The following is a 21,074-nucleotide window of genomic DNA, read 5'->3' as shown; positions in this document are numbered from 1 at the left end:
TTACGCTTGATGGCTGGTCCGGGATGTCTTCGATGGCTTTAATATTGTTGGGGTTAACCTCGATCCCCTTTGCGACGCAAGGAATCCCAGCAACTTACCGGAGTTGGCCCCGAATGCACACTTCTCGGGGTTAAGCTTCGTGTTGTATTTCCTTTAGATGTCAAGGGTTTCTTGCAAGTGTTTAAGATGATAACATGCATTCAAAGACTTAACTAGCATATAATCTATATAAACCTCCATAGTTTTCCCAATTTGTTTCTCAAACATTTTATTTACGAGTCGTTGATAAGTGACTCAGGTGTTCTTTAGCCCGAAAGTTATCACATTATAACAATATGTGCCGAAATTCGTTATGAAACAAGTTTTTTCCTGATCCTCCGGGTTCATCTTGATTTGGTTGTACCCGGATTAAGCATCGAGGAAACTGATTAACTCGTGCCTGGCCGTCGCATCAATCATTTGATCAGTATTTGACAATGGGAATGAGTCTTTTGGGCACACCTTATTTAAATCCTTGTAGTCTATGCACATGCGAAATTTATTATTTTTCTTTGCAACTACTACTACGTTAGCTAGCCAATCAAGATACTTTATCTCTCGGATTGAACCGATATCAAGCAATCGAGTTACCTCTTCTCTGGCAAATTTGTTCTTGACCTAGTCAATAAGACATTTTTTCTGTCTTACCAGAAGGATGTTGGGATCTAGGCTTAGTTGGTGCATGACTACTTCTGCCAGGATATATGTCATATCCGCATGTGACCACGCAAAATAGTTGACATTAAATTTAAGAAATTCGATAAGTCCAGACCTGAGCTCGAGGTTTAGTTGTGTCCCCAAGTCGAACTTCCTTGAACTTTTCGAACAACGCGACTTGTTCAAGTTCTTCTGTTGTGGATTTTGTTGCATCCGTTTCTTCTGGTACCTGGAAATATCTTGGTGCATGATAGAATTCCGACTCCTCCTCCCCCTTGTTGACTTCGCTCGGCTCGGGAACATGCGTCCGTTCGTGTAATTGCTATGTTGCGTGCTCATTTCCTTTGCTACTAGAATCTGAGATTGCATTTATCTCCCTTGCTACTGTTTGGTCACCTCTTATTTGTTTAATTCCCTCGGGAGTTGTGAATTTCAGAAATTGATGATATGTTTATGGCACAACCTTCATCTCGTGCAACCATAGTCTCCATAAGATAATACTATAGCCCATATCGCCGTCCACTACCTCGAAAAAGGGTCCTCTTTATCACCCCCCCGGCATTTGTTGGCAGCAGGATCTCTCCTCGGGTTGTCACGCTCACTAGGTTGAACTCGAGGATGAGTTTTGTGGTCGGAATAATACTTCCGGTGAGCTTGGCTTGTTCCAACACTCTCCACTGGATAAAATTAGCCGAAATTCCTGGGTCCACCAAAACACGTTTAATTTTAAAATCTAAGACATTTACAGAGATTACTAATGCATCGTTATACGGCAACAACAGTCCATTTGCGTCTTCCTCCGTGAAAGTAATGTCATCCTCGGTGACTTTCCGGAGTCTCTTACTGTGGGTTTCTGACACCTTCGTCCTTTTTGCCGCCAAAATTATCACACCATTAATATTGTTCCCCCAAAAAATCATGTTGGTCGTCAAGCGTGTGGGATCTTCTCCTGCTTTCGAAGGTTCTGCATTATCACGATTGCGGTCGTAGTTGCTTTTAGCCCGGTCGCTTAAAAATTATGTGAGATGATCGTTTTTCAGCAATATCGCCACCTACTCGCGCATATGCCTATAGTCCCTTGTCCGCTGACCGTTGGTCATATGATATTTGCACCACAAATTATGATCCTTTTGGCTGGGATAAGATCTTATTGGCTTCGAGAACCATGCTTCTTTAATGTTTCTCATAGCCGACATCAGCTCTACTACGCTGACATTAAAGTTGTATTCAGAAAGCCCGGGGTAGGAAGAATCTCGAGAACCTTATGTTTTCTTGTCTTACAATGACATGTTATTCTGGCTGTGATCAGCTCTCCTATCGGTAGCGAATCTATCCGCCGACCGAAAACCTCTACCGAGTCCCTCGGGCAAGAGTGAATACCATGTGAGGGCCCCCTTCGTGAGGATCTCCCCGAAATTTTGCAATAAAACTAACTCAATCTCGTGTGGAGCCAAATCGTTTTCCTTCACCGCCATTGTATAAGTGGTGATATGCTCATGAGGATCTGATCAAATCTGGTGCCTCGCTTGGCTTGAACGACAATTGGGTGTACTTCTTTGAATCCAGTCCTTTCAATACTGGTAGTGCGCCCGGAATTTGATCCACTCGGGCGTTTATTTCCCTCATAAACTGCATGAATTCGATTTTAAAGGGATCATTCTCATTATTGTTACCGGATCCACTTCCGTTCCCCTCCGACCCTGTCAAATTCGATTTCGCCCCTCGGGTGTTGTTATCGACCCTTTGAGTTGTTTGATTTGCAAAAGCACCAGGAGGAACCGGACCTCGTCCATTCGCGTTGTTGGAAGCACCCGACAACGTCTGTCTTAACTCCATCATGATTGATCATACCGTGAGAGATGACCCATAATGGCCTTTTGTTGTTCCCTCATGATCCTTACTGTTTCAACGACGTGCTCATCTTCAACATTATCAGGAGTTGCCTCTCGAACATGTCGTGGATATTGCCCGCCATGAACCGACGTGGCCTCATCCCCCTCGTTACGGGTATATCTGATGGAATCTTTGTGCTGAGGTTGATTTCCTCGGGCCTCAACATTGTGTGCTAGGAACAAAGAATCAAACAAGTTAGTAATAGATGCAAGGATCAATTCAATTACACAACTGTCTAAACACCACGGTGGGCGCCAAACTATTTACCCGTAAAACGGTACAGTTGAATTTATACGTGATTTATAGACAAGTGAATCGATTTGATCCTAAAGTGATAAATAAATTAGACAAAATGTAAGACTTAGCCTTGGAGTTGAGATAAAACAACAGAAAACTTGGTTCTGGGAGCAAAGCTTCCGGAGGTAGTAATAACAATATGAATATGCAAGAAAGTAAAATGTTATTGAGCTTTGGATGGAATATAGTGTATGCTTGTTAGAAAATTCGTTCCCCTTACAATGATTGTAGAGCTCACTATTTATAGTTGCACCTAGGGAATAAGGTCCTAGGATCAAGCCCCTCTTTAATGATAAGTATGAGGGACATTGAAGAGTGCGTAACGGTGGGTAGTGAATGCCATATTCTGTGTAACAGACCATATACTTAATGCTGTAGAATATTCTCTATTAAGTGCTACCGGGTGTCAGATATTTATTTTGCCTTTATGAATACCATTTTTTTTTTATAACAAACGAGATCGTTGTCTTCATATCCGCTTGTCTTCTGTCTTCGGCTGCACATGCCGCTTTCTTATGTGATCATTTAATATGAACATATTTTACCCTATATAATTTTACCTCTCTATAACAACTTTTTACTTATAACAACAACATCCAAATTTATAGCAGAACGCTCTTTGTAAAATTACCCCTCTATTAGAGCCATATAAAATCTTTAAGATTACTAATAATAATTCTAAAAATATGCACACAATCTTTTCCATTAAATAAAGTTTCCATCTTTTATAAGATATAAGTTTTGAAGATTTGTACATGGTATCTTTTTCATTGGATATTCCAAAAAATATTTAGATAGAAAATTTAACTGTTAAGCTTTTACATTGCTTTTAAGGAAAAACTATTGGATAACTTTTTGCTGAAAATTTGGACACAAATCTTCACCAATTCAAGCGTTACATCGCTAGTAAGAGAATGAAATCTACTAAAAAAGTTATAATTAGAAAGTTCTTCCATCAATCTTGAATTTTTTTTTATTTTCAAGTTAGCTTTAAAATGTCCACCTTAGAGTTTAAATCTTTATACTTTTTGTTATAAATTTATTAATAATGTATTAGCTTTCTTTAATATTTAACTAGTAAAATATGCATATCTTTTGAATTTTTAAATTTAAATAATTTTTTTATCTTTTATATGTAACATAAAAAAAGGAAAGATAATTGATATTTGAATAATTTTATCTATAACAGCCAAAAAAATATTTAAACGTTAAATGTTGTTATATGTATATAATAACCAATTATTATGAAAATAAAAAAAATATTAGAACAAACGAGGTTGTTAGATAGATAGTTGACTCCATTAGACAAATCGATACAATTCCACTTCTTCTCATATCAAAGCGATTAAAAAGTTACTATAAAGTTCAATAGTTTCCCAGCGAGCTTAGGGTAAAGCTGGTATTCACTAAGAAGATTAGAACCGGTTTAATTGAACCGCCGAGCTAGCATATATTAAACACTATACCCGGTCCTTATATAATGATGTCATCAAGGAATAAACCCCAACATCTCATCCCTTTAGCTTCTTCTTCGCAGGTTTTAGGGCAAACAGAGGTAGCGGTCGGCCAAATAGATCGAAATCCAGGTTTCTGTTATTTTCTCTCTCTTTTTTTTGTAATCACAAAGTTGCTTCCATTATTTTACTTGCTTTCTTATAATATTCTATTTTTTTCCATCCTCTTTTTGGTCTTCTTTTGTTAATAAATGGAGGTCTTAGCATAGTGAACTCTTGATTTGGTTTGAATTCAGCGATCAGTAATTTTGGGTATTTTTTATGATTATTTTGCGGAATTCTTTTTACATGTGAATTTGAATTCTTACCTTAGTTTATGAGTGGGCATAATTTTCTTTGTAATCAAGGTGTTGATGGCACATACATACGGCATTACGGTTTTTTGATATCATTCTTTCAAGGAATAATCTTTTTCAGTGTCGGACTACTTTGAGATTTAGAGAACCCTTTATTTATTCATTAATACTACTAGTACTATCTTTATTTAACTTATTATCACTTTTACTTTTATTTGGTATGAGTTGAGCTTAAATAGAGCAACATTGTATTGAGTCATAGTAGTAGTAGTTGTTGTTGTTTGAGATAGAATATTCGACCACAACTAGTTTGGGAATGAGGCATAGTTGTTTTGTTTGATATAGAGTGTTCGACCACAACTAGCATGGGATTGAGGCATAGTTGATTGTTGATCAATTGTCGAATATTGTTCATCTTGATAGTTGTCTGAGGATTTTGCATGACAATTGAGATTATATTGTACAGCAGAAAGTTTATGTTCTTGATTTTCTTTTCCGGTTTGCAAAATTTGAAAATACAAGAAAATAGCTGCTATATGTTTGCTACATGGAGAAATTCGAAATTTATTATTACTTATCCTGTTATAAACTTCTTATTTTTCTGTAATTTTTGCAAAATTTATGGTTGCACCAGTTTTTTCATCCAGGGAAAGATTTTAAAGAGACCATTTATGTTTCAAAACAATAAGTGCTATTTGTTATTATTAGCAAAAAGGCCGATAAGGTTCTTGCTTTTCCGTTGGCTCATTGATAAAGAGTTTGTCGTAGCAATTTTTGACATGTGATTCAAGTATTTAAATGTCATAATGTTGTTCTTGCTAGTTGGAAGAACTTGTCTGATATTTTTTCTCATCTAACTGCTCATCTTCAGGTCTAGTTTTCTAGATCTTCACAATGGCGACTTTTGCCAAACCTGAGAATGCTTTGAAGCGAGCTGAAGGTTAGTTGTTTCTGTCTTTATCTGGTTTGGTAGTTCCATTTAACAGATGTCATATTGATATATATACTCTAGTCAATTTGTTACTAAAAATTGTCTTAGTCAGTTGAAGATATGACATTGCATGTAACTACTCAAATGGAGTGCAATATATGACATATTATCTCAAATTGTCTTAGTCAGTTGAAGATATGACATTGCATGTAACTTTTCCCCTAATAGTTTTTTTTCTGTGTGTGGGTTTTGGGGGGGGGGGGGGGGCACAGACAGAAGATGTTGAGAAAAAAAAAGTTTTGAAATTTAAAAGAGTTGCTAGCAGAAATTTTTGAAACCAACAGCAACTCTAACGTATGTCTTTAAGTTGCTATGTTGGTCCTTATAAAAAAAAGTTGCTACATTGGTTTTATTGGTCAATCAAAAGTCCTCACTTATTCTCTTTGGAGTTTGACATTGCTGAGCTTAATATCCTGCTGCAGAGCTGATTAATGTTGGGCAAAAGCAAGAAGCGCTACAAGCACTTCATGATCTGATTACATCTAGGAGGTATAGAGCTTGGCAAAAGACACTTGAGAGAATAATGTTCAAGTATGTAGAGTTATGTGTTGACATGAGAAGGGGGAGGTTTGCCAAGGATGGCCTGATTCAATATCGTATTGTCTGTCAACAAGTGAACATTAATTCATTGGAGGAGGTGATAAAGCATTTCATGCAATTAGCCACTGAGCGGGCTGAACTGGCTCGCAATCAAGCACAGGCCCTAGAAGAAGCTCTGGATGTGGAAGACTTGGAAGCTGATAAAAGACCTGAAGATCTTATGTTGAGTTATGTTAGTGGGGAGAAAGGAAAAGATAGATCTGATTGTGAACTGGTCACACCCTGGTTTAAGTTCTTGTGGGAGACATATAGAACTGTTCTAGAGATCTTACGCAACAACTCAAGGTTGGAGGCTCTGTATGCTGTAAGTACCCCTTTCCCTATCTTTGTTTGTTTGTTTTTCTCCTTTTCTTCTAGGATTGGGGGGTCAACCTCTGCCTGGACTCTCACACACTTTGTAATTGATGATCATGTATTTATGTCATCAAATGAGGGATTTGAGTATCCTGACTTTTCAGTATCTTGTTTAGATAGTAAATTACTGAGCAAGTTGTTTCAATGTTATTGAAAACCATCTCTCTTTGTCGCTTAAAGTGATAAACCGATGCAAAGCGAGGTACTTAATAAAAGTATGTGCTTCAAACAATAATGCGCAAAGTGATCCAAATGCGAAGTGATCAATTATTTGGATCTCAACTCTAGAGTTGGATCAATATTGCACTATTGTGTATTGAATATTGAGATTAGCTGTTTTAATTGCAATTTGATTATTAATAGTACTTAATTCATGTATCTTATCATTAATTTTCTCTAAACTATGCACTGCACTTCTTCGGTTCTTGATTTTTCACTAACAACCCCATGTACCTTGTAGCTTTTGTGCACTTTTTCCTTTTAAAACACTGGGTTGTTTATCCTTTTTCTTTTTCTTGTTTACTTTTGAGTCAGTAGTCGGCCTTATGATTTCACTTGCTTGTCAGAAAAACAATCCTTATTCATAAACTGCTTATTGGATTAACTTATTTAGTGTTGTCTTGATTTGATGGGCTGCTATCTAACGAAGTTCTTTGTTTAATCAGATAGCTGTTTTCTCTGGTATAATCTGTGTTTTATTTTTGCTGAAAATCATAGGATAGGATCATCTTGTTGCAACTTAGATTTTACACTTGATGCCTGTTTGTCCTGCGTGCCATTTGAGCTTTCTGCACAGTGATTGAGTGTTGACAAAAGCTTCTATATTCGTTCCAATTGGAATTATTTTGATGGTGCAACAATTTAAATTGAATTAAGTTCTCTTTTATATGCTCAGATGACGGCGCACCGTGCCTTTCAGTTCTGTAAGCAGTACAAACGTACAACAGAGTTTCGTCGGCTTTGTGAAATCATCCGGAATCACTTGGCAAATATTAACAAGTATAGAGAGCAGAGGGACCGTCCGGATCTGTCTGCTCCAGAAAGCCTACAGTTGTATCTGGACACAAGAATTGAGCAACTGAAAGTTGCAACCGAACTTGGACTTTGGCAGGTGTCTATTAGTTTCTCTGATATCATTATCCATATTCTTATTATAGAGGCGTATAAATTTTTATACACTTGCAATGTCTTTTTGAGCTTGTTTTAAGGTGCATGAATTTGTTTGTCACCTCTTTATTTGGCCTTTTACACAGGAAGCCTTTCGTTCGATTGAAGATGTATATGGATTAATGTGCAAGGTAAAAAAAACCCCTAAACCATCGTTGATGGTTGTGTACTATGGCAAGTTAACAGAAATATTCTGGATGTCATCAAATCATCTTTATCATGCTTATGCATGGCTCAAACTCTTCTCTCTTCAAAAGAGTTTCAATAAGAACTTAAGCCAGAAGGATTTGCAGTTAATAGCATCATCTGTTGTTCTAGCTGCTCTGTCTGTGTCTCCTTACGATAAGCTATATGGTGCATCCCATCTGGAGCTTGAAAATGAGAAGGAGAGGAGCTTGAGGGTGGCCAATCTCATTGGTTTTGATGTTGAACCCAAGACAGAGAACAGAGAAGCGGTAAATTGTTTATTTTGATAGAAATACAGAAGTAGTAAATTGATTATTTTTTATAGAAATAGAGAAGTGGTAAATTGATGTTGGTTTCTTTTATAACATTTGTCTTAATTATCAATTTCTCACCTCCGTTTCCTTTCCGTTTTATCCTTTTCAGCTTTCCCGGTCATCAATTCTCTCAGAATTGGTAAGCTAATCTCCAACTGAATTCTTTAGATATTTGCATATAGGTGTCTTTTTGAATTTTAATATAAAAAGATAATGCTCAATTTTTTGGGGGCGCGGGGCACTAAATATCCTGGTGTATTTATAGAGATGAACCTCGTGCCTTACTCTTTGGTTAATCTTCCATCTTTTAGTTCTTTAGTTGTCTTGAAGTTCTGGTTGTTTTTTCTTAATTTCTTTTCACTTATATAGGTGTCCAAAGGTGTGATGACCTGTGTCACCCAAGAAGTGAAAGATCTTTATCATCTGCTAGAACATGAGTTTCTTCCTTTGGATCTGGCACTGAAAGTACAACCCTTATTGAGCAAAATCTCGAAGCTTGGGGGTAAGGTATCTTCAGCCTCTTCGGTTCCGGAAGTGCAACTGTCCCAGTATGTTCCAGCCTTGGAAAAGCTTGCAACTCTGAGGTTGCTCCAGCAGGTTATCACATTTATCTTTAGAGTCCTTTATTATTTGACATTGTGTCTTACATTTAACTAACTCTGAGTGTGCTTATTTTGCTTCTTTTTATGTTTACAGGTATCTCAGGTGTACCAGACAATCCAGATTGGTAACCTGTCTAAGATGATCCCATTCATTGACTTTGCTGCTATTGAGAAGATCGCTGTTGATGCTGTTAGACATAATTTTGTTGCCGTTAAAGTTGATCACATGAAACATGCTGTCTTCTTTGGTAAACAGGTACAATTATGTCCGCTGAACTGGAATTAAACCTCTTTCCTACCCTTTCTTTTCCTGGGCGTTGGGAGGTGACTGGATGTTCCTCTTTTCTGTTCTCCTATGTTGGTTGTGAGATATCCTGTCCGCTTTATCAATTATCTTTGCTGAGCTACGTGATTTATTCTCCTTTATTATATAAAAACCATTGGATTAGTTCACTGATTGACATCTACTAAGCTTTTTCCTTGTTTTTTATCTACCTTGTCTGGTATTTTTACATCCTCCATGTTTTGCTACGCATGAATGACAAATCTTGCATTCCCAGAGGAGAAAGGGGGACCAAATTACTGGGCTTCATCTTTAAGTTTTTGCGCAGTAAATTAGTGGGCCTCTTTAGGTGTGTCAAACACTCAAGTTAGCATAAAACAAATGCATATCTTGCTTGTAGATAGAATGTGGGCTGAATGGTGTGGGATAGTTCTGAGGAGTTGTTCGAATGCTGATGTAGAGTTTTAGCAGTTTAGCTGCTTTGTGCTGGTTCTGGATTTTGGGGCATGGGAATGGTGTCAAGTGAGAAGTTTCCTCTCGTTCTCTGTTAAATTTAGCCTTAGACCTCTGCGGTTTAATAAAATGAACAAGTGATGCAGAACATTTCTAAGTGTTTTCCTAAATACTTGTGGACTAGAACTGCTGTAATCTTAATGAAGTTGTTTATACTATTCTTGGTGAATTTCCTTGACATACTGGCATGCTAGCAGCTTAGTTTGGAGGGTTAGGGGCTGGAGGGCCAGACACGTCCTTTTCCTTTGCTTCAGTTTTAACTGATTATATGTTTTAGTTTTGGGATTGATTTGTTTTATCCTCTCATTTGCCTTGTGTGGAGATAGAAATAGTAGAATGATTTGTCACTCGTCCATTTATATTTTTGTTTCCAGAGTATTGAGGCTGAAGGACTTCGGGATCACTTGTCACTTTTTGCTGAATCCCTTAGCAAGGCAAGGTTAATGATCTATCCCCCTGCGAAGAAAGCTGCCAAGCTTGGGGATGCCCTCTCTAATTTAGCGGAGATAGTGGAGAAAGAGCACAAGAGACTCCTGGCACGGAAGTCCATAATTGAGAAACGCAAAGAAGAGCAGGAGCGTTTACTCTTAGAAATGGTATTCCCTTCTTGAGGGTGTTGGAGTTACTTGTTATCATTTTTTTCTTGTTTGATGAACTTCTGTTGACATTTCCTTGAAAAGGAACGAGTTGAAGAAACAAAGAGGCGAGAAATGCAAAAGATAACTGAAGAGGCGGAACAAAAAAGGATGGCTGCTGAGTTAGAGCAAAGAAGGACCCAAAGAATTCTCAAGGAAATAGAGGAACGAGAACTCGAAGAGGCCCAAGCTTTGCTGCAAGAAGCTGAAAAGCGCAGCAAGAGGAAGAAGAAACCAGTCTTAGATGGAGTGCGTATAAACTTTGGACCTTTTTTGGTTGTTTTGCAGACTTCTAAATGGAAAATCTTACCATTGGTAAACTATGTGCAGGAAAAGATGACTAAACGGGTTATCATGGAGTTGGCCTTGAATGAGCAACTCAGGGAGAGGCAAGAGATGGAAAAAAAATTACTGAAGTTTGCGAAAACTATGGATTATATGGAGAGAGCGAGAAGAGAAGAAGCAGCGCCTCTTATTGAATCTGCATTTCAATGGCGTTTAGCTGAAGAGGCGGCTCTTCATGAACGTGAACAGCAGGTATGCATAAAAGCAGAACTGTATAGCATGTGTTTTGCCCAACCACCATAACAACATATTCTTTCACATTTTCGGTTGAAAAACTTAATAGGAACAAAATTTTGGATTTTCTTTTTGTATCTTCTTTTTGGTCAATTTTTCATGACTAACAGATCTGGGTTTCTAATAATCTTGCAGCAAGAGATTGAGTTGAGCAGACAACGACATGCTGGGGACCTTGAAGAGAAGAGGAGGCTAGGCCGCATGTTGGAAAACAAGGTCTGTTTATCTCAATGTCATGAGTTGATTGCATTATGTGATAGTATCTTCGGACAAAGCCTTTGAGCTTATGGTTGTAAAGGGGCAATGCCTTTTGACAGTTCATGCAACTTGGTAGGTCTAACCAGAACTGGTACAGGATCAATTACATAACTTCTGAACTTCGGACAGGATTATTTAAGCTTTAGGTTATATGCCTAATAGAAAAGGAAATGAATTTTTCCTTTTAATAAAATTTCCTGTGTAATGGCCTCCTTAAATTACCACGGGAAGGGTAGAAAGTTGTAGAAAACTAGGTGGTATGGTGATCATAGTGAAGTTTGTTCTTTTTCCTAGGAAGCTCAAAATCCTATACAACGTCGCTTCAAGCCGCACGAAAATTAGCAGAAAAGCTACATGGACCTGTACCAAATACATACATGATTTGAACCGGTAACCGAGTTCCTCTACAATGAGTTGTGATAATAAATTTTAGTACAGGGACATTGCTACAATTTACTTTTGCCAAAGGTAGCCTAGAGGTACAAAGTAAGTCCTAACAGTTTGCTTTCAAGTGACTGAATTCTGTTGAACCACGGTCTTTGGAATAAAATTTGCTTATGGTTTCTGTCAAAAAGGTTTTATGACATAGTTTGCACTTAATTCATGCTGCCCTTACACATCAGCTGATATAGGCCTGATTTTGCAGAGAATATTCCAAGAAAGAGCTGTTAGTAGCAGGGAAGCTGAATTCAATAGGTTGAAACAGGAGAGACAGGAACGAATAAACCAGATAATTCAGACAAGGAAACAGGATAGGGAGACTAGGAGGAAGTTGATATTCTATTTGCGATTCGAGGAAGAGCAACAAAAGAGGTTGCAGGAAGAAGAGGAAGCCCGGAAACGTGAAGGTATCCTTCTGGTTAAAGATGCACTTTTTGCATTGAATTTGGCTTTTATTGAAGTGTGTTTCACCAAAAAGTTTATGCTTCTGCTCATCCCTCGGCTGCTGCTCTTTTTAGCAGCAGCATTTTGTTGACATTGCTTATTTATGTGGTTAGCTGACCTTTTTGGGGGTTATGCATACTGGTTGTAATGTGCTCTCAAGTTCTTTTTATCCTCTCCCCGAGCTCGCCCTTCTCTATTTTTCTTTTTGAGTTGTGGTTTTGAGTTGTCATTCGTAATCAATCTAGCATCCTATGTCATATTTTGAGAATTTTGCAGAAGCCGAGGAGCGGAAGAGAGAGGAAGCTGAACGGAAGGCCAAGTTAGATGAGATTGCAGAAAAGCAAAGGCAACGTGGGCGTGAACTTGATGAGAAAAAAAGGCTGGAGAGAGAGGAGATCTTGCGGAAATCCACGTCTGTGTTACCGAAGCCTGCTGAGCCTTCAACTGTAGGTCGTCCCGCGGAAGCTGGAGGAAGTGCTCCCGCAGCAGCAGCTGCTGCACCTGCTCCCGCGAAGTTTGTACCCCGGTTCAGAAGAGAGAAAATTGATGGGGCAGGCCAGACGTCATCTCCTGAAACTGACAGGTGGGGCAGTGGCAGCAGGCCTGACGATCGGCCATCTGATAGATGGCGTGATGAACGAAAGGCGCCCTCATTTGGTGGTGGCTCAAGGACCAGTTGGTCAGGCTCTAGGCGCTGAATTTCAGGGAATTACTTGCGGCCTCAGTCAAGACGTTGCATTGTCAGGATATTTATTGCATAAATTCAATTTCGGCCTTTTGTTGTTGAAAATTTTTCTTGTGGCATTTTCTTTCTCGTGTATCTGGGATTTTCTCGTATAGCGAAGCTCAATAGTAGCATTTCTTGAGTAGGATATTTTGTGGACGTTGTAGAGCTTTAAGTTTTGAACTAAACCTTTTGGTCGGCGAATTTGATGATGAATAAGATTTTACTCTTTCCTTCGCATTAGTACGATAAATTATTGTTTGATTTTTATTTCAGCTAATCATGTCAACTTAAATACCTGGATATTGTTGGGTAATATAAGATTTGGACGTTACTATTTAAAGGCCAAAAAAGAAAAATGTCGAGAATAGTATCATTTTCCCGTTTGTACGGGTCGTTAACATAGATACTCTTGGGAAATGCCGAGGTTGTTTAACTTATTATTTATCATTTTTAATCAGATTACTAATTCATGCTTTTTATTGAAATTTATGTGTTATTATTTTATAAGTAATTTATTTGTGTAAATAATTTGTACACTGTCATTGAGTAAAACTTTAATCTCGTGAATCTGTACCATATATTTCTCATGCATCTCTTGTTTGTTAAATTCTAGAGTTGACTCTGCCAAAACCCTAGAAAGTCACCATAAATAATCACAGAAAATAATTGTTCTTTTTCGTTGCGTTTCTCCTTTGGTATCAAACAAAATTCCTAAAAGTTAGTTTTTTACTTACAAGCAAGAATAATGCCTTCTCCACATTCAGCGGCAAATATCTTTCATTCCATAACGACCTCTCATCAGTTCTTCTAATTCTTTTGGGATCTTATAATGGCCTCTCATCACTTTGAAACGACGTTTGATACTCCTAAGTTAGACATTAATTTCTTATATATTTTTGACGCCTTGTTTGCACGTCGAATATTTTCATTAGGTACCATTTACCTTCTACCAACATCCGTTATCAGATAATTCTGTCCATCAAGATTTAAACAAATAGACAGAAATAACTAAGTATTTTTGTTTCCACTGAAATTTGAAACTGAACCTTATGATTCTCCACCCACTTTATTGACCACTAAGTTATGATTTTGAGGAGTCATTTGGTATGTAGGATAAGAGATTAGATACGGGATTATTCTATCCCGCGTGCACAATTCGGTATTATTCTATCCTACATCCTACATTGAGGGTTAAATAATAATCCCGGTAGTACTTAATCGCGGGATAAACACTAAAATGACAAAGATGCCCTTCTCTAAGGTCTTCCCCCCTAAGTTTTTTAAACAATTCAAGGTTAAAATTTAAAATAAAAATTTATCAAAACTTATATAATATAAGCCAAACACATGTTTATATTATACTTCGTATATCTCATTTTTACTCCAATGAACCAAAAATCTTCCAATAAAAGTATATTTACTAAATAATCGTATTATTATTTAATCCCCGTATTATAATCTCATTATTATAATCTCGAAATAACTTGTTCCGTATCAAACGACCTCTAAAAACTGGCCTTACTTGGCTTATTTATTGTAGGTCAACTGCTGCCCTCTTCTTTTGTTGTATATATATGTACATGTGTTAGCGTATCAAGATATTCATCATTATGGAGTCCACACTTCAAGAAAATCCTCATTTTCAAGCCCCCGAAATGTCAATAGATCGACAATCCACAGCCAGCACTCCAGCAAATTTCATGGGAAAGTTGAAGGAGAATTTGATTTTCAGATCAAAATGGGCTGAACTAAATGGTGCAATGGGGGATTTAGGCACGTATATACCTATAGTCTTGGCTTTAACACTAGCCAGTGACTTAAATCTTGGTACAACATTAATTTTTACTGGTGTTTACAATTTTGTCACTGGTGCTATTTATGGTGTACCAATGCCAGTCCAGCCTATGAAATCTATTGCAGCTGTTGCAATTAGTAATCCTGATTTCGGCATACCGGAAGTAATGGCTGCTGGAATTTGCACTGCTGGGATTTTATTCCTTTTAGGTGTTACTGGATTAATGCAACTTGTTTATAGGCTAATTCCTATTTCTGTGGTTAGGGGAATTCAACTAGCACAAGGACTGTCATTTGCTATGACTGCTGTTAAGTACATTAAAAATGTTCAAGATTTTGCAAAGTCTAAAAAGTCAAGTGGGGAGAGGGATTGGCTAGGGTTGGATGGATTGTTATTGGCTTTAATTTGTGCTATTTTTATTATAATTGTGAATGGGGCTGGTGAAGATCAAAATGAGAACCATGAAATCATTTGTGAAACAGGTAATGATAATAGGAGGAAAAGGTTAAAGAAAATAATTTTTTCTCTTCCTTCAGCTTTTCTTATATTTTTATTAGGTGTTGTTTTGGCTATTATAAGAGGACCTAAAGCTGTGAAAGGGTTTAAATTTGGACCATCACCTATTGAAATTGTGAAAATATCCAAAAATTCTTGGAAACAAGGGTTTATTAAGGGTACAATTCCTCAACTCCCTTTATCTGTATTAAACTCTGTTATAGCTGTTTGTAAACTGTCGACAGATCTATTTCCCGAAAGGGAAATCACGGCTACCTCAGTGTCCGTGACGGTCGGGTTGATGAACTTAATAGGGTGTTGGTTTGGTGCCATGCCTTGTTGTCATGGTGCAGGAGGGCTAGCAGGGCAATACAAATTTGGTGGTAGGAGTGGTGGGTGTGTGGCACTTCTTGGGGTGGCTAAATTGGTTTTGGGGTTGGTTTTAGGGAGTTCAATGGTTAAGGTTTTAACCCAATTTCCTGTTGGGGTATTAGGTGTTCTTTTGTTGTTTGCTGGAATTGAACTAGCTATGTGTTCAAGAGACATGAATTCTAAGGAAGAGTCTTTTGTTATGCTTCTTTGCACAGCAGTTTCATTGGTTGGCTCAAGTGCTGCATTGGGATTTTTGTGTGGGATTGTGGTTCATGTATTTCTTAAGATGAGGAATATAGGTGATGGTCATTCTTGTTCCGGAGTTTGGTTTAGTAGAAATCCATAGCAGGGCAGCCCGGTGCACAAAGTATCATGCATTCATGTATGGTCCGGAAAGTACCGCACCCAAAAAGTATGATACTGACAACCTATATTAATGCAAACATTAGAAACCCATAGCAACTTTGCAAGTTTGTGTTGTGCATGTTCTTGTAACTAAATAAGTTTGTGTATGCTTGGATTGGAAGTTGAGACCATCGTCTCAAAATATTATTTTTTTAGGGTATGTTTTCAATTGTATTCAATTTTGTGTTGCATTATTCGCTTTCTGTTTTTTGGTTTTGGAAAAAATGAAGTCTATTTCGAACTAAAATAAGTTTGGTTTGGTTTTTCTCTTTCGATTCATTCTTTTGTCGATTTGGTTTTTTGGTTATTCGATTGTACCATAACAAAATATTAATCTAATATAGTCGAATAGTTATATTTGACTGGCAAAATAAACATCACTATTATTGAAAATGAAAGTGAATAGGTTTACTAACTAATTTCCCTTCATTTCCTAATCTCTCAATTTTTCCATGTTCCTATTTGGATTAGAGACACTTGGCATGACTAAAAATTAGTGGATGAGATTTAATTGACTAAAATAAAGTCTTAACCATAATTAAAGTATTTAAATTCTTCTTTTATCCATTCTCAAATATTTTTTGCAATCTCAGAATTCTAGCTACACATTAGCTATGATTCCTTCTCTCTTTCTTGCAGTAGTTTTATTTCCGTGAGTTAATTTCAAGTTTACTTCTACAAAATCTACATACATTCTCATTAAAAAAATAAGAAATATTAGAAGTAAATTCCAACCTTTGACAATAAAAAATAAAGAACGGTACAAAATAATATTTGTCAAATAAAAAATTTAAAGGAACTGTATGGTATTAGCCACCAACAGGGATGACACAAGGAACCGAGTCAAGTCCTCAAAAAAGAATTCTTACAAAAATTGCGGTTAATTCATACAACACACTTTCTCATGTCAATTGACCATCAAATGTACTCCAAATAGAAAACAAAAGGCAGTAGATAATTTTATGATCATAGTTAGTCATTCATATAAGTGACCCCTTTAGCGGCAGTATGGATAAAAGAAGGAATTAAATACTTTAATTATGGTTAGGATTTTAATTTAGTCAATTAAATCTCATTTTTTAATTTTTAACCATGACAAATGTCTCCATCCAAGTAGGAACTTGGAGAAATAGAGAGACCAAAAAATGGAGGGGAATTGATCTGGTTATTTATATTACAGTCAACCCTCTCTATAACAGTCTCGTTTGTTCTGATATTTTTTGACTTTTATAGCGAATGGATGTCATACACCTATAACAACATTTAATATTCAAATATTTTTTGGCTGTTATAGATAAAAATTATCCAAAAATCAATTAGTTTTGCTTTTTTAATGTTACATATAAAAGATAAGAAAACTATTCAAATTTAAAATTTCAAAGATATGCATATTTCACCAGTTTAATATTGAAGAAAGCTAATACATTATTAATAAATTCATAACTAAACCTATACATATTTAAACTCTAAGACAAACATTTTAAAGCTACCTAGAAAAATAAATTCTTTCAAGATTGATGGAAGAACTTTGTAATTATAGCTTATTTCGTAGATTCTATTCTTTTACTAATATAACGCTTGAATTGGCGAACAAATTTTTAGCAAAAAGATATCCAATAGCTTTCCCTTGAAAACAACTAAGAGCTTAACAATTAAATTTTTTATTTAAATATTTTTTGAAATTTGTCCAATGAAAAAGATATCATGTGCAAATCTTCAAATATTATATATTATGCAAGATAGAAACTTTGTTTAACGGAAAATAGTATGTGCATATTTTTAGAATTATTAGTAGTAATCTTAAAGGTTCTATATGACTGATATAGAGAGATAATTTTACAAAGAGCGTTTTGGTATAAATATGGCTGTTGGTGTTATTATAGGTAAGGTGTTATAGAAAGGTAAAATATAACTTAAAAAATCGGTTCTAAGAAAAACTTGACTTTAAAGTGAATAACTGTTATATAAGAATGCTGTTATAGATAGAGATCTGACAGTATTCAAATATGTGGTTTGAGGGAGAGAATACTGCCTCGATACCAGCAATTGCATTTTGCAAGTTAAATCTTCAGGATGTGCTTTTTGTTATCGTTGACATGTTCTGCAGTATAACGAAAATCAATTGAGCATAAGTCATCGGATATTTCCTATATACACGTTTTTATTGTTACTGACTATATCTTTTTTTTTTTCCTTTAATTTGTTTTTCCTAAAACAACCTAAAACTGGGAAAAAAATCAGCAAAAATCGAATTGATGTAATTTCTTTAAGATTGGTTTGATTTGGTTCAAATATCTGAAAATAGACTTAATTGATTTAATTTTTTAATGAATAAAAATTAACCCAAGTTGAACCATGAATGCTCCTAATACCAAGTTAAAAAAAGAACTTAGAATTCATGTAGAAGAGTCGATGTAATCGCCCGGTGTGATTGGGATCGACAGTTTGAAACTTTTTATGAAAGTTCGCAACCAAAATTGTAAAGACAACAAATGAGCGTCATACCTATACAAAGGTTGAAAATAGTGAAACGTTGAAAAAGTAATTTCCTTAAGTCATATTTTATGTGTTAAATAAAAATAAATACATATATAACAATAACAATAATAATAATAATAATAATAATAATAATAATAATAATAATAGTAATAATAATAATAATAATTTTTCGTTTTTGGATTAAATGATCATGTACAAAAGACATCCTTCCCCATAAAAATTAATGAACGAATATGTAATGACCTGACTGGTCGTTTTGCTTTCTAGATCCCCATTTTCCTAAATAAAACTCCTCGTATGTGCTTTTACTATTTTATGACTTGTGGGGATAGTTAGCACGCAATTTGGAAAGGTTCGGGTTGAAATCGGAACACTTGGTTCCTTAAGGTTGGCTAAAAAGGGCTAAGTTTGACTTGAGTCAACGTTTTGAGTAAACGACCCCGGAACCGGAATTTGACGGTTCCAATAGGTTCGTATGATTTTGGACTTGGGCATATGTTCGGATCGGGCTTTGGATGACCCGGGAGCGTTTCGGCGCTTAATATAGATAATTGGCACCTTGAAGGTTTTAAAGTTTTTTAAATTTGGTTTGGAGTAGGTTTTGGTGTTATCGAGGTTCGTTTGGGATTCCGAACCTGGGAATAGTTTCGTATGTTGATTTAACATTTGCACGCAAAATTTGGTGTCATTCCGAGTAGTTTAAGTACGAATCGGCGCATTCAGAGTAAGTTGGAAGAATTTGAAGTTCATAAGTTGATCCTATTAGTTTTGGGTTGCGATTCTTCGTTTTAATGTTGTTTTTCGCATTCCGAGGGTGCGAGCAAGTCCGTTTTATGATTTCAAACATGTTGATATGTTTGGACGGGGCCTCGGATGCCATTCGGACGAAGCGCGGAGGCCGTTTAGCCTTGGGTGCATAGCTGAATCACCCAGCTTCTGGTGCAATCGCACCTGTGGAGGGCCAGCCGTAGGTGCGAGCTCGCAGAAGCGAGCCAACAGCCGCAAAAATGGCCCAGTGTAAGTTGCCCAGGGATAGTAGATGCGGAGCACGGTGTGCACCTGCGAGCGCACAGGTGCGATGGAAGCAATCGCAGGAGCGGCCAAAGCCAAGGAGCGACCCTCGCGTCGCAGAAGCGGACTCGCAGAAGCGGGTCAGTTGTCCGCAGATGCGGAGGGAGGCATCCTGTCCATGGTCGCAGATGCGCGAGTTGAGCCACAGAAGCGGGTTTGCAGATGCGGGACTTGGCCGCATGTGCGATAGGCCAGTGGTCAAGCGTGTCCCGCAGAAGCGGAAAGTTTACCGCAGAAGCAGTCATGCAAAAGCGGAGGTCGCAAGTGCGGAAATACCGCTAGGTAGAAGGGTTCATTTAAGTCGGGAACCATTTTTGACTCATTTCCTTCATTCATTGGGCGATTTTGGAGCTTTTGGAGAGGTTTTCACCTAGCACTTTGAGGTAAATTATTTTGATACAATATGAGTTTAAAACATAGATTATGGGTAGATTTTAACTTGTAAAATTATAAAAATTAGGGGTTTAGATGAATAACCCTAGGTTTAAAAAAAAAGGGATTTACCCACGAAAATAGTTATGGAATTGAGTGAAAATTATATATTTGAGTTTGTGAGGTTATGGGTAACAACTTTCTTCGAAAATTTCCGAAATTCGGGTACGTGGGTCCGAGGATGAATTTTAGAAATCCTTCAATTGGGGTTGGGTAATCACTCTAATAGTTAGAATATGAACTTTTGAACATGTATTGATTAATTTATATAACATTTGACTGGTTTTGGATTTGTTCGGTACCGAGTTGAGGCTTTAGAATAGAATTGTGAACTGAAAGTGAGCCTTAAGACAAGGTAAGTCTCTTGTCTAACCTTGTAAGAGGGAATTTGCCCCATAGATGATTTAAATTAATATTTGCTTCAAATTGTGGGGGCTACATACGCACGAGGTGACGAGAGTCCGTGCGTAGCTACTATTCATGCTTATGTCCGGGTAGTTTAGGACCCAAATCATGAATTACTTATAATATTTGTACCCTACTTATTAATTTAAGTGCCTAAATTATATTAGAACTTGTTAGAGGAATTGTAAAAGATCGAATTTCACTTACTCGATAATTTAGCGGATTACTTGACCGTTAATGGAAATTTTATTACATTGTGTATTAGCCTTGTTATAACGTTTAAGTCAAATACTTATAAAGTATCCTCTCTTTTTGTGGAGCAGGCCGAACACCTCGGTAGTAGATAGATGCATCTATGGATCGTGCCACACGTCCCTCAGCAGTGTACACGTTATTCTGGATCTGGTCGTGCGACCTTGGCATAAATCGTGCTTAATAATACTCGGAGCCTAATCATACTTGATACTATTTTGTGGCTTATGAGGTTACACTTATTAAATGATGGGAATTTATTTGGGTTTTACTAAAATGTGAAAGGATTGTTTGTTCCTGCTTGTTAATGAGTTATTATAATTATTTACATAACTCATGCTTATTTAGAATTTTTGTATTCATATTGTTAGCCTTTAGTAAATGTCGAAGTCGACTACCCCTCGTCACTACTTCTTCGAGGTTAGACTAGATACTTAATGGGTACATGTTGTTTATGTACTCACGCTACACTTCTGCACTAAACGTGCAGGATCTGGGGCAGGTGCATCTGGCGGTCCTACAGGCGCGCATTCCAGATATCCCAAGGCCTAGTGGTGA

General features: G+C 36.9%; 1 protein-coding gene and 1 pseudogene across 1 annotated transcript; both read left to right on the top strand.

Annotated features, from left to right (window-relative positions):
• Window positions 1-4,336: 4,336 nt before the first annotated feature.
• Window positions 4,337-13,027, top strand: LOC107761510 (eukaryotic translation initiation factor 3 subunit A-like; annotated as a pseudogene).
• A 1,339-nt stretch (window positions 13,028-14,366) lies between these two features.
• On the top strand, window positions 14,367-16,051 carry LOC107761509 (molybdate transporter 1-like). Its single transcript, XM_016579733.2, has one exon. It carries the CDS (start codon window positions 14,401-14,403, stop codon window positions 15,796-15,798), a length of 1,398 nt encoding a protein of 465 aa, XP_016435219.1. The 5' UTR covers window positions 14,367-14,400; the 3' UTR covers window positions 15,799-16,051.
• The last annotated feature ends 5,023 nt before the right edge of the window (window positions 16,052-21,074 follow it).

The sequence above is a fragment of the Nicotiana tabacum genome, chromosome 24 (assembly GCF_000715075.1).
Source record: "Nicotiana tabacum cultivar K326 chromosome 24, ASM71507v2, whole genome shotgun sequence".
NCBI lineage: Eukaryota > Viridiplantae > Streptophyta > Magnoliopsida > Solanales > Solanaceae > Nicotiana > Nicotiana tabacum.
Note: the sequence above shows the minus strand (reverse complement) of the source record. Positions and strands in the feature narration are given on the sequence as shown.

What these genes read in the sequence shown, in the direction of transcription:
- LOC107761509 (XM_016579733.2), top strand. Translation starts at nt 14,401, where the DNA reads ATGGAGTCCACACTTCAAGAAAATCCTCATTTTCAAGCCCCCGAAATG.